Source organism: Podarcis filfolensis (assembly GCF_964270895.1).
Source record: "Podarcis filfolensis genome assembly, chromosome: 13".
Lineage (NCBI taxonomy): Eukaryota > Metazoa > Chordata > Lepidosauria > Squamata > Lacertidae > Podarcis > Podarcis filfolensis.
In genome coordinates, this window is record NC_139615.1 from 35,074,489 (window position 1) to 35,088,702 (window position 14,214).

Sequence of the window (14,214 nt, forward strand, 5' to 3'; positions counted from 1 at the left end):
AGTGTAAGTAGATAAATAGGTACCACTCTGGCGGGAAGGAAAACAGCGTTTCCGTGCGCTGCTCTGGTTCGCCAGAAGCAGCTTAGTCATGCTGGCCACATGACCCGGAAGCTGTATGCCGGCTCCCTCGGCCAATAAAGCAAGATGAGCGCCGCAACCCCAGAGTCGGCCACGACTGGACCTAATGGTCAGGGGTCCCTTTACCTTTACTTTACATGATCTGTGTGCATGATGCTATTATTACACGCAATCCTGCTTTCAATACTGTTTGGGCCTGCAGAAGTTTTGGGGCAGTCACAGGGCCAGATTTAGGTTTGATGAGGCCCTAAGCTACTGAAGGTAATGGGGCCCTTTATATGTCCAGTTGTCCTTTGTCAACAACAAATTGTCGCTGTTAGAAATGAGCAAACCAGTGACATTTTAGGGAGCAGACTAGCAGGCAGAGCCCATTTCTTACATCACAGGAGCCTACACAACACAAAACACCGTTGCTGTATGTCGGTTTTATTTTGTTTGTTTTTTATCTTATAATTTGGAAATGTACATCCAGTTTTTTCCCCTTTAAATTTTGTGGGGGCCTAAGCTATAGCTTGTTTAGCTTATACATAAATCCAGCACTGGGCAGTCAAACTGCTTCATCTCCAGTCACTTCCTGCGGAAATCCCACAACTTTTAACACCGCAAACTTTCTAGTTTACTTTTTCTTCCGCTTTTGTTGCCCTATAGCCCCTTCCGGACAGGGATAGCGTCATAGCATTGGGGAAGCATCGCTGGAACAAACCAGAGCAGAATAAACCCACCGCTAATTAGCTGTGATTTCCTGCATTCCAGGGGGTTGGCTTAGACCCCTTCCAGCTTGGCAATTCTGTGATTGTGTAGCGCACTATCCTTGTGTCAGAAATGCGTTGCAGAATACAACCACGGTAAAACACCAGCCTAGAGGGACCCCCACACTGGCCAGCTCATGTCACAAACAGAAGCAGGCTACAGACACCTATGAACAAACCCAACCCTCCTTTTTATAATTTATCAGTACAGTGTCATCTCAGTTCCTGTATATAGACTTCAGGTTTATGTTAGAAGCAGAGAAAGGCCTGGACCACCAAGAGAAGGAATCAAAATGCAAAGTCCCCCAAATCTGCAGAACTGTTGCACAACCAAGTACAGTGATATCTTGGTTCTCAAACGTCTTGGTTCCCAAACACCGAAAACCTGGAAGTAAGTGTTCTAGTATATGAACGTTTATCGGAAGCCGAACGTCCGATGTGGCTGTTGGCTATTGTTTCTGGGGCGCCTGCACCAATCAGAAGCTTCGCCTTGGTTTTCGAACATTTCGGAAGTCAAACGGACTTCCGGAACGGATTAAGTTTGGTGCTTTTGTTTTTGCTATTTATTTTGTGTTTTTGTTTTTGAGGCTTTTTCTGTTAACTTGTTTTTGTGAAAGTGTGGAACCTAGTTCAGCTACTGATTGATTGATTGATTGATTGATTGATTGTATGGCTGCGGAAATGAATAAAAGTCCCCCCCCCAATCCAAACAATGACTATCATTAGTGCAGGTAAGAAAAAATAAGAATTTTATTTTTTATCATCTACAATACCATCTTATTTTATAGTAAAGCACATTGATTATTGCTTTCATTTTATGGACCAATGGCCTCGTTAGATAGTAAAATTCATGTTAAATTGCTATTTTAGGGGTTGTTTTTAAAAGTCTGGAACGGATTAATCCATTTTGCATTACTTTCTATGGGAAAGCGCGCCTTGGTTTTGGAACGCTTTGGTTTTGGAACGGACTTCTGGAACAGATTAAGTTTGAGAACCAAGGTACCACTGAAGCTGCCCTGTAATTACTGAGAGAGACCTGAGCTCTTCAACTGGTTTTTGCAGGGAGGTGCAGGGAGCAGCAGGGATCAAAATTCACAGCACACACTTCCAAGCAACATAGCAGCCCATTAATCATAGGCAAGAAAGTGGCAATTCTCGACACATTCTGGGAGTGCAGATTCTTGTCCAGCCCTTGGCAAGGACTGATCGTTTTATTTCTTTTAATGGCGGAAGATAATATAGTACTAGGGGCGATCTATAACACTTCGCAGTGGGATTTGAAACTGCCTAAGGCAATTCTATATGCACACTTTTTCTTCTGGGGAGCTCCAGAGACCGGCTGTAAGATTTTTTCGGTGACCTCCTGGGTGGTCTAGCCTGCTTCTGCTGCAAACTCGAAACGTCGGCTTGTTGCTGTTTTCCAGAATGTGATCCTGGAGAGGGATGCTAAGTTGGGAGCAAACACAACGTACATGCTCGCTTCATGGTTCTAACAATGTCATGTCTGCAGCGTTAGAATGATTGGGAAGCCATCCGTGCCTTGATTTCCCTTGTTGGTGGCTTGTGAAAAGCAATTCCGTCAGAGATAAGAAGGAAGGAAGGAGAGAGCCCAGATCTACCTGGGAAAGCAAGGCCAGGTCTCTTCCGAAACTGCTCCTTCTTCAGCCAACTCTTGCAAAGTCTTAGGGAGAGAGCAGACGATCTGGGCTGTGATGATGCCAAGAGATTGGTCCAGGCCTTCTGAGACACTGTGTACAGGGCTACTCCGAGCTTGGAGAAGCAGCTGAGTCCATGTCTTCCAGGCTGTGGTCCTGGGGTGACACCGGCTGCCCACCTTTCACACGTTTCCATTTCATCCTGCGGTTCTGAAACCACACTTTGACCTGTGCAAGAAGAGGGAGAGGCTTAAGATAAGCTTGCAAGCATGCAAAACACAGCCCTTGCAAATTCACACTTTTCCAAATTTTGCAATGCTGTTCTCTAGCCACATGTGCAAAAAAAAATAATTGCACCTGCTAGGGTCGATTGTGCATAAGAATGCATGTATCTTGGTTGTTGAATTTAATCTGTTCTGGGAGTCCATTCGACTCCCGAAAAGGTTCAAAAACCAAGGCACGGCTTCCGATTGGCTGCAGGAGCTTCCTGCACTCAATTGGAAGCTGCATCAGACGTCCGGCTTCCAGAAAACGTTCGCAGTTCTGGGTCTGCAGTGTTTGGGAGCCAATTTGTTTGGGAGCCAAGCCGTTTGACTACCAAGGTACCACTGTATTAGTGAATATAAATCATGCATCACATTAAGGGAAATTGCTTGCAAGAATGTTCGTATTGAGAGAAATCTGCACTGAATAGTTGTTGAATTTACAGTGGTACCTCGGGTTACATACACTTCAGGTTACATACACTTCAGGTTACAGACTCCGCTAACCCAGAAATAGTACCTCGGGTTAAGAACTTTGCTTCAGGATGAGAACAGAAATCATGCTCTGGCGGCGCGGCGGCAGCAGGAGGCCCCATTAGCTAAAGTGGTACCTCAGGTTACGAACAGTTTCAGGTTAAGAACGGACCTCCGGAACGAATTAAGTATTTAACCTGAGGTACCACTGTACACTTGTTTAACTTGCGCCATTTCAACCATACACAGTTGAAGACAGACCGGTTGTAATTGTGCCAATTACAGTAGTACCTCTGTTTACAAAACCCTCTGGTTCTGTAAACTTCGGAATGCGTTCGTGGCAAACCTGGAAGTATTTTACTGGGTTTCGCCATGCGTACATGTGCAGAAGAAGTCTGCGCGTGCACAGAAGTGGTCCTCAGATTGCAGAAACCTCGGGATCCGACCAGACCTCTGGAACGGGTCCCGTCCGCAACTGAAGATACCACTGTAAACGCAAACAAGGCAGAGAGCTTGGAAGCACTGGGGATTCCCTCTCTTCCCCTCACCCACTAGCCTTGGGGGCAGCTCAAAGGCTTTGGGTACATGTCATTTTTGTGAATATGTGGAACACTGGGAACTGAACCCCCGAGTAAGATGCAAATGTGGAGAACTGAGTTTAAGGCTGGTGAAATAAGAAAAAGAGCAGACCTGAAATTCACAGATCCGCCTACTCCCATTTTCAGCTCTGTGATTCTATATAGGAGTGGCCGTCAAGACCATATAACACAGGCCCTGAAAGACCTACATTGGCTCCCAGTATGTTTCCAAGCACAATTCAAAGTGTTGGTGCTGACCTTTAAAGCCCTCAATGGCCTCAGTCATCTCCACCCCCATCATTCAGCCCCAACACTGAAGTCCAGCACTGAGGGCCTTCTGGCAATTGCCTCACTGCGAGAAGTGAAGTTACAAGGAACCAGGTAGAGGGCCTTCTCAGTAGTGGCGCCCACCCTGTGGAACGCCCTCCCATCAGATGTCAAGGGCATAAAGAACTATCTGACTTTTAGAAGACATCTGAAGGCAGCCCTGTTTAGGGAAGTTTTTAATGTTTGATGTTTTGTCGCTTTTTTATATATTCTGTTGGGAGCCGCCCAGGGTGGCTGGGGAAACCCAGCCAGATGGATGGGGTATTAATAATAATAATAATAATAATAATAATAATAATAATAATAGGGTATTGTGTTGGGTGAACTGGCCTTGTGATTGTGGGGTTGGTTTGTTTTTTATTTTTGGTAAATGAATCAGTGTACAGTGGTACCTCAAGTTACAGACCCTTCAGGTTACAGACCCTTCAGGTTACAGACTCCGCTAACCTGGAAATAGTACCTCGGGTGAAGAACTTTGCTACAGGATGAGAACAGAAATCGTGCTCCAGTGGCACAGTGGCAGTGGGAGGCCCCATTAGCTAAAATGGTACCTCAGGTTAAGAACAGTTTCAGGTTAAGAACGGACCCAAGGTACCATTGTACTTGTTTAAACATCCAGTACACTTCTGAGCACACTGTATATGGTAATTTATGGACCCTAATAGGTATCTAAAGCCATTTGCACATGCAGAATGTAGGCACCCTATATCTAGAACAGACCTCTGGAACAAATTAAGTTCTTAACCAGAGATACCACTGTACTTCAGCAGGTAGCAAATGAACATTCACCCAATATTTCCCCTTTTCTCTCCACCATTGTCTTCAGGCATCGTTGCCCAAGCTGGAGAGGAGTCTGCCTAGCCTCAAGGGGCCGCTGGAGCAGAGGACCTTCACCTGTCTTTCCGTCAAGTCGAGGTTCACCGCAATCTCGTATCTCCGGAGCCTCGTCAGGTAGTTGTGGTGTGCAAATTCCGCCTCCAGCTCCCGCAACTGGTCCTTGGTGAAGGCAGTGCGTTCCTTCCTTGCTTTGGAGCTGCTGACTTCTGCTTTTGTGCTGCTGCTGCTGCCCCCGCCACCTGTGTCCTGGCTTTCTGGAAGAGGGAAAGGACAGAAACATTCCTCGTGGAAGCAAAGTGAGCCCACTAGGGGAAAGAGAGGGACGCGGGTGGCGCTGTGGTCTAAACCACAGAGCCTAGGTCTTGCCGATCGGAAGGTCAGCAGTTCGAATCCCTGTGACAGGGTGAGCTCCCGTTGCTCAGTCCCTGCTCCTGCCAACCGAGCAGTTCAAAAGCACATCAAAGTGCAAGTAGATAAATAGGTACCACTCCGGCGGGAAGGTAAACGTGTTTCCGTGTGCCGCTCTGGTTCGCCAGAAGCAGCTTAGTCATGCTGGCCACACAACCCGGAAGCTGTCTGCGGACAAACGCCGGCTCCCTCAGCCAGTAAAGTGAGATGAGCGTGGAACCCCAGAGTCGTCCACAACTGGACCTAACGGTCAGGAGGTACCTTTGCCTTTTAGAGGAAAGAGAATTGGCATGGTTCAAGAACCGCAATACCTGAAGGACCGCCTCTCTCCATATGAACCGACCCAAACCCTGTGACCATCACCTGAGGCCCTTCTTCGCATGCCTCTTCCACGAGAGGTCTGAAGGGTGACAACACAAGAATGGACCTTTTCTGCAGTGACTCCCCATTTGTGAGATGCTTTCCCCAGAGAGGCTCGCCTCACGCCTTCATTACATATCTTTAGGCGCCAGGTGAAAACGTTTCCCTATAAACAGGCCTTTGGCCAATTAACTTTCTATGTCTTTTTACATGTATTTGTGTGTGGGATATTTGTTGGTTTCCGTTCTTGTTTTTATTATGTATTTTGTGTTCTCATTTTGTATTTTTATGCTGTGAACCGCCCTGTGATCTCCAGATGAAGGGCAGGATACAGATCCAATAAATACATTATTAAATAATGAAAGAAATGCAAAGATCAAGCAATCCCAGTTCATTGGTAGGGTCTCTAGGTGGAAAACAGGGAGTAGCATTCAGCTAAATTTTACCCAGAGTAGTCCTATTGAATTTAACAGGCTTAACTTCCCATCATCTCCAGCCAGCATGGCCAGTGGCCAGGGATGATGGCACGTATAGTCCAGACACAGGTTCCTCATTCTTGTCTTAGCCAGCATTCACAAATCAAGATGGTTAAAGAACAGGACGAAGGTGGTTTAGTAGTCCACCTTCTCAGTCCCCAAGGATGCGACTCTCATATGGGGAATTCACTCTGGTATGTTTGGTGATGAGGGGCCCTCTTTTATGGCTCGATACATTTTCTTCATCATCAGGATCACACATATTCCAAAACCTGTGGAAGATTAGCAGCCAAACCTTATGCTAACTAGCAAGAATGCGTATTCTTGCTAGTTAGCATAAGAAGGGGTTAAATCCACAGAGCTGTATTGCTGATAGGCAGATACTCAGACCATAGAGATGCGATTGCTAGAGAGGGTTCTGTGTGGTGTCATTTCCCCTCTCTCCTGGAGAGGAAGGAGCACAGAGTACTTCCTCTTCCTCTCTCTCACGTACTTCAGTCCCAGGCACTTCCCTACGACTGGTTATGCTGCAAATGTAAGTATTTTGCCTGCATAGTTTTTACTGCTGCCTTTGCTGTGGACCAATGCATCATTATAAAGCAAGCAAATCATATTTTTGAACTTGCTCCCCAGATTGTTGCCTGATTCATTCTCAAGCTTTGTGAGGAGGGGGAATCCAGCTTGCTTTGTAGCTAGATTTGCTCAAAGGAGGCTTTGCAGCCTCATTCCTAGGCTTCTGGTTTTGCTGCCAAGGACAGGATTTTGAAAGTCTGTTCAACCCAACACACATGGGTGCTTGGAGGGATAAACTGCAATTCATATATCCTCTCCTACCTATTCAACCCATCCCACAGAACCAAACCTCAGTGTCCAGAACAGGATCAGTCTCAAACTCAACCACGAGAAAAGCCTGCTAGAGCAAGCCAGTGGTCCATCTAGAGCAGCCTTTCTCAACTTGTGGGTCCCCAGATGTTGTTGGACTACAACTCCCATCACCCCTAGCTAGCAATGCCAGAGCTCAGGGATGATGGGAGTTGTAGTCCAACAACATCTGGGGACCCACAGGTTGAGAACCGCTGATCTAGAGCCAAGCAGATGCCATGGGGAGACCCAAAAGCAAGTTCAGTGTCAAGCAACGCTCTTGTCTGCAGAACACTGCTCTAACATAATGCAGGTCCTGGGCTGGGATTTCTGCCTAAACCGTCCTCTCAGCCACAACATTTTTGGGCCTCACAGGGAGCTGCTGGCTGTATTTTCCTGGCCCGCAGTACAGGTCTGGATTAAACGATACGACCGCTCATGCTATCTAGCCTTCAAATCCCCTGAAAATGACTGCATGTGTTTTCCGTCCAGGAGGAAGGATTGAATTTAGGAAGGAACAAAGAACGCTGCCTTATACCAGACCTAATTCACGGACAGTGCCGGGTGTGAGGGAGGCCATGGCCTTTCCACAGTGACCACCCCACCCCACTGAAGCCAACAGGCTTCCCAACAGTGATGGTGGCCATGTGCAGCAGTAGCATCAACGAACGTGAAGGATAATCTCCCCCCCCCCGGTACCAGTCATTGGAACAGCCCTGCAATGCCCAAATCCTGCACTGGCCCAGGGCACTGTGGGGACGTCAGTCACCTGCCACTGCAAGATTCCTGAGCCACTTCTCATTTGTGAGGGCATATTGGGCTCTGGCTACATTTGGTGTGGGAAACCCATGATTGGATCAAGGATTAATGTTTGGGTCTCCTGATATTCTATTTTAAACCAGGTGTCTGTGCATTGCCAGGAGGCAAGGTCTGAAATGAACCGGAGCAACAGAACCTGAGAAAATAGGTTCCCCTTCCTTCCTGTAGCATTTCTCTGACTTCTTTCCTGCACACACACACACAAAAACCAGCTGCTATTTTTGCTGCTAGAGAAAAATATATTTACCTGCTCGTAGGACTTCTCTAAGCCTACTCAGATTTGTTGTCTTAAACCAGTGGTTCTCAAACTTTTTTTTCTCTGGCCCACATTTTCGGAATAAACATTTGCTCACAGCACGCCAGTTTTCTTTTTAGGAAACAAAAAGAAGCAACTCTTAGCATGTGCTGGAACACAACAACTTTATAATATGATCGTGGGACATCCAGAAAATACAGTGGTACCTCGGCTTAAGAACTTAATTTGTTCTTAACCTGAAACTGTTCTTAACCTGAGGTACCACTTTAGCTAATGGGGCCTCCCGCTGCCACCACCGCACGATTTCTGTTCTCATCCTGAAGCCAACTTCTTAACCTGAGGTACTATTTCTGGGTTAGCGGAGTCTGTAACCTGAAGCATCTGTAACCCGTGGTACCACTGTATAAAACAACGCAGCCACGTAAGAACACGACTCATTCCCAAAATATAATATTGATGAATTTTCCTGCCACACTTGCCATCCTCTCTGGCCATCGGTGTGGTATGCCACACCCTTTGAGAACCACTGTCTTAAGCTGTTATTTTATTACTACTACGATGTGGTGGTTGTTATTATTTTCAAAATAATAACCTCAAAGAACTTTTGCTTATTAGGGGAGGGAAGATTTTGTCCCGTGTTTTTATGACGGCGTGAGGGCAACAATGCCAGAGGGTCATGCCAGGGCTCCCCAAGGTTCATGCCAGCCTTTCCCTATAGCACCTATTCTGACTGGCAGCAGTTCTGCAGGGCCTTCACTGGATGCTAGCAGAAGAGATCATGTGTTGTCTGCCCTGATAGAACCAGTTCCCTTGCCTCCAAGCTGGACATGTGCTTCCTTGTGCATTGTTTCAAAGGCTATGGGGCAAGGTGTGGTTGTCTATGTAGCTAAGACAAATGCTGTCATTCAACAGACCTACGCAATTCTGATAGGGCAGCTAATGCATTGCTTAAGCATTTGGCCTGTCCTGCCAGGCAGAACTTCTAGGCCAGAGGGCATGTTTTCAAGGCATGCTCGAACCTCAGCATCTAATCTGCGTGCGTTGAGTACTGTAACTAGAGTTGCCAAGTTGTGGTTTAGGGATGTCTCATATACCGGTGGGGATGATTCACGAGGCTTTGTCGGATGCTGCAGCTGTTGGTTCTGCTGATGCATTATCCCAGGGATGGGGAAGCTTTGCAGCCCTCCAGATGTTGATGGACTCCATTTCCCATCAGCCCCAGCTAGCATGGCCAATGGTCAGTGAAGACGGGACGTAGTCCAGCAGCACCTGGTTCCCCAGCCATTAGTCCCCTTGCCCATTCTCTTCCTGGGCCTGCTATAGCAAGCGGGAATCTGATTCCGTCCCAAAGGAGTCACAGAAAGTAGGCAAGGAAGGGAACCAATGGGAAAAGAGGAGAGGGCCAGCCAAGGTTGCATGGTCTCTTGAAAACATGTGACATTTAAAGGACGTTACACACCATCTTTGAGTTGCAACCTGGGAAGCTTATTTGTAATGACTGCAGGGTGGAGATGATCACACTCTCATCTCCAGAGGGAATCAGGGGTGTTTTTATTTTAGATAATCTAAACGCCTTTCTTGCTCCTTTGGCTCATAAGCTGAACTCTGTGCTTTATTATTGTTTTCTTTTAACTAGACTTTGTCTGCAAAATCTGGAGTTGCGATCATCCCCATGATATGAAACAACATCTGCAATGGCAGCTATTTCACAGAGGAAGATTCGCCTTTCTAGAATCTTCTAGAAAGGACACCTGAGCATAATCTCAGCGTTGCACTTTCCAAGACTCTTGGTGGGAGAAAAGCAATCACATTTGAAATCCATTTCAGAATCGTTTCGGTTTGTCGGGAAAAGGTGCCCGGTCGCTTTGACCCAATATTGACACCAGTCCAAAGCCGGGCAGGGTCACCTTCTCTCACAGGAACCGGCCCTCCCCCTGTGGTCCATTGGACACTGCAGGCCTTGCTCTGATTCCCATTGCCATCCAATTGGCTGGCTGGGCTGCCAGAAAGGGCCCTTTTCTGTAGGGGACCATAGCTGTCAACGTTTCCCTTTTCTTGTGAGGAATCCTATTCGGAATAAGGGAATTTCCCTTTAAAAAAGGGAAACGTTGACAGCTATGTAGGGGACCCACACTGTGGAATTCCCTTTCCCCCAAGAAGCTCATTAGTCCACCTTCTCTTATGACTGGCTTTTAGATGGGCCTGTTGAAATCTTGTTGTTCCATGATGGGCCAGGGCTGGGGGAACCTGGAGCCCTCAAGACATTCTTGGACTCCCATCAGCTGCAGTCAGGAATGATGGGAGTTGGAGTCCAGCAAAATCTGAAGGACTGCAGGATTCTCTACCTTGGAATTCATTTCAGTGCATTTCCCACCACTTGTTTTGCTTAATCTCTGTTCTGTGATGTCTTGTTTCCTTTCATCATCACCATGATTAATATGCCAGAGAGTTTGTTGTCTACATTCCGAACTGTTTGGAAGGTTTCTGCCCAAAGATGGAAGGAAGATAAAGTATCTACAAGAGAAGAATGGCTGACAAAGATGATGGACTATGCTGAAGTGGCGAAAATGACCGGGAAGATCAAAAATCAAGAAGATAACAAGTTTAATAAAGAATGGGGGGAAATTTATAAGTTACTGTATTTTTTGCTCTATAAGACTCACTTTTTCCCTTCTAAAAAGTAAGGGGAAATGTGTGTGCATCTTATGGAGCGAATGCAGGCTGTGCAGCTATCCCAGAAGCCAGAACAGCAAGAGGGATCGCTGCTTTCGCTGCGTAGCGATCCCTCTTGCTGTTCTGGCTTCTGGGATTCAGAATATTTTTTTTCTTGTTTTCCTCCTCCAAAAACTAGATGCGTCTTGTGGTCTGGTGCGTCTTATAGAGTGAAAAATACAGTGCTTAAAAGAACACTGTGTAAACAATTAAAAACACTGGCAGGATTTTAGAAAACACTTGCAATGTAGCGAGAACTATGGTGAGAATGGAGTATTAAGAAAATATAGAGACAATTATAAGGTGCATTTGGAAAAGAATAGCAAGGGGTGGAAAGGAGTCCGGGGATTCAGAGAAACCTATGTGTTTACGATTATGATTCATTTGCGATGGTAATCGTTAAAGGCAAAAATGGATTTTAAAAAATTATTTTATTTTTGAAAGGAAGGCTTTTGGACCAGATGAAAACAAATCAATAATAGATACTAGAGTGGCCATGTGTCCTACTTCACGGAGAACAGTCCTCTCTTTGAAGTACCGTCTAATCCAAGGGCACCTTAAAGATAAAGAACTACAGGAAGAGAAATCAGAGGAACGGGCGTAGCTCAGTGGCAGATCACACACCTTGCAAGCAGGAAGTTGCAGGTTCGATCCCTGGTCTCTCCAGGAAAGGCTGGGAGAGACCCCAAGTCTGAAACACTGTATACAGTACTGAGCTAGATGCACCATAGCTGTCAACCTTCCCCTTTTTTTGCAGGAAATTCCCTTATTCCCGTTGCTTCCTGCTGCTATCCCGGATTGTTAGATATCCCGTAGACTGTCCCCGGGACAGGTGAGGCTGCTGATCCCTTATTTTCGAGGCTGCTGATCCCTTATTTTCAAATCTGAAAGTTGACAGCTATGAGTTGGACCAGTGGTCTGACAGTATGCAGCAAATTCCTCTGTTTGTGGGTTGAGGTGGAGCAGGCAGATGGGGCACCTGGTCACTGTCTTCTCTGCCAGGGTGAGATGTATTTCTATTCAAATCACAGCAATCATTTCTAAACTTGCATCTCTACATATAAATTAGCAAACGCATGTAAATTATGCAAATGTGTGTCTTTTTGTGATCCACATTTTTCTGTGATGCATAACTGGACTCACACATAGATATTTATATATTTGGGGGCTGCTTCCTTGGAAATTTTTAAGCAGAAGTTGGGTGGCCATCTGTCATGGATGCTTTATCTGAGTTTCCTGCTTTGCAGGGGGTTGGACTGGATGTCCCTTGGGGTCCCTTGCAACTATTATTATTATTATTATTATTATTATTATTATTATTATTATACTGCCCTATACCCGGAAGTCTCAGGGCAGTTCACAAAACAGATCACAATATATAAACTCAAAATAAAAGCAACAACCCAATAATACACCCCCACAAGAGCCACATTTTAAAAGGGCATAGGATGTAAATCGGATCAACCAAAGGCCTGGTTAAAAAGGACTGTTTTTGCCTGGTGCCTAAAGGTGTGTACCAAAGGCGCCAGGTGAACTTCCCTGGGGAGAGCATTCCACAGACAGGGAGCCACTGCAGAGAAGGCCCCGTTCTCGTGTTGCCGCCCTCCGTACCTCTCGAAGAAGGGCCTTCTTCACACAAAGGAGGGCCTCAGAAGATGACCTCAGGGTCCGGGTAGGTTCATATGGAAAGAGGAGGTCCTTGAGGTATTTCGGTCCTGAGCCGTTTAAGGTTTCATAGGTCAAAGCCAGCACTTTGAATTAGGCCCGGAAACTAATTGGTAGCTGGTGCAGTCAGACCAGGATCAGTGTAATAGGTTCAAACTGTCTTGCTCTGGTGAGCAACCTGGCCGCTGAATTCTGCACCAGCTGAAGTTTCCGAACCGTCTTCAGAGGCAGCCCTACATATAACGCATTGCAGTAATCGAACCCTGAGGTTACCAGAGCACAGATAACAGTAGTTAGGCTATCCCTGTCCAGATAGGCAGATCCTGAAGCTGAGGCTCCAATACTTTGGCCACCTCATGAGAAGAGAAGACTCCCTGGAAAAGACCCTGATGTTGGGAAAGATGGAGGGCACAAGGAGAAGGGGACGACAGAGGACGAGATGGTTGGACAATGTTCTCAAAGCTACCAGCATGAGTTTGACCAAACTGCAGGAGGCAGTGGAAGACAGGAGTGCCTGGTGTGCTCTGGTCCATGGGGTCATGAAGAGTTGGACACAACTAAGCAAACAAACAAAGTGCAGATAGGGGCGTAGCTGGGCTACCAGCCGAAGGCACTCCAGGCCACCTGAGCCTTGAGCAACAGCAAAGGACCCAGGAGTACCCCCCAAGCTACGAACCTGCTCCTTCAGAGGAAATGTAACTCTACCAATATAGGATTCTTAAACACCACCTTACCTGTGCTCCCTTTTTTCCTTCTGGATGTCTTCTTTTCCGTTTCGCTCACCACGTTCCCTGCCAGGACGTAGTCTTCGCTCGTGCCAATGGCGGCATCCACCACATTTGGGCCGCTGCCCTCTGGCTCTCCGGAGACCAAAGCCAGCTCGGCCGCCAGACGTCGCCTGCCCTCTGCGGCTGCAAAATGCCACGCAGGGTGCTGGAAGGAAGAGTGATGTTCGGTGAAAGCTTGCTCATCGCGGGGAAGGCTCTGGGGGGCTGCAGCCAGGCAGGAGTTGGAGAAGTCCGAGTAGATGCCAAAGTCCGGTTTGTGGTGGAACGAAAAGGGGGCTTGTGGGTAATGGTGTGGCCCAGTGGTCCCTCCACCTTCGGCATGCTGGTTTCGCAGGCAACCCCAGAGCACATTGGTAGGGTGAGTGCTTCTCATGCAGCTACTGGCAGCAGGTGGATCCATCTAGGAGTGCCTTGCTTCTTAAGATGCTCTTCAAACGCAGTTGCAAAGGGAGCCCAATGGTCTAACTTTTTGCCCAGGAAAAGAAACCGGTCCTCTGCAGCTAGACAGTTCTCCAGCTCACCGCCTTGGCTTTCCCAGTTATGGGGAACCCTGCAGAATTCTCCATAGCTTCCACAGGAGAAACTTCACATCTGTTGCGTTTGAAGCCCGAAGCTTCCTTGCTGTGAAGTGCTGAAGCCCAGAAAACACTTTTTAAATACTTTGCTGGGGTGTGAGTGACAAGCTTAGGAAGGGAAATGTGAGAGAGGAGCGAGGGGGAGGGCTTAACCTGCATGCACAACCCCTCCAACCCAAGCCAAGCATGCAAGCTATTAATCACCCGAAACCTTAGAGGCGCATCTAATGGGAACTGCAGATGGAGACTTTTAAAGAAACATTGTCTGCACTTTTTTTTTGTAGAGGGGGCGGGAGAGAAATGTACACACGCACACAAAAGGAGGGTTTAATG

The 14,214-nt window shown here is 46.9% G+C and overlaps 1 protein-coding gene across 1 annotated transcript; it reads right to left on the reverse strand.

Moving 5' to 3' along the window:
* Positions 1 to 214: 214 nt before the first annotated feature.
* Positions 215 to 13,995, reverse strand: MEOX1 (mesenchyme homeobox 1). The gene is made up of 3 exons (XM_083583564.1): positions 13,253 to 13,995; positions 5,019 to 5,215; positions 215 to 2,710 (listed from the first exon to the last, which is right to left on the reverse strand). The coding sequence occupies exons 1-3, from the start codon at positions 13,704 to 13,706 to the stop codon at positions 2,588 to 2,590; spliced, it is 774 nt and encodes a 257-aa protein (XP_083439690.1). The 5' UTR covers positions 13,707 to 13,995; the 3' UTR covers positions 215 to 2,587.
* Between the last annotated feature and the right edge of the window lie 219 nt (positions 13,996 to 14,214).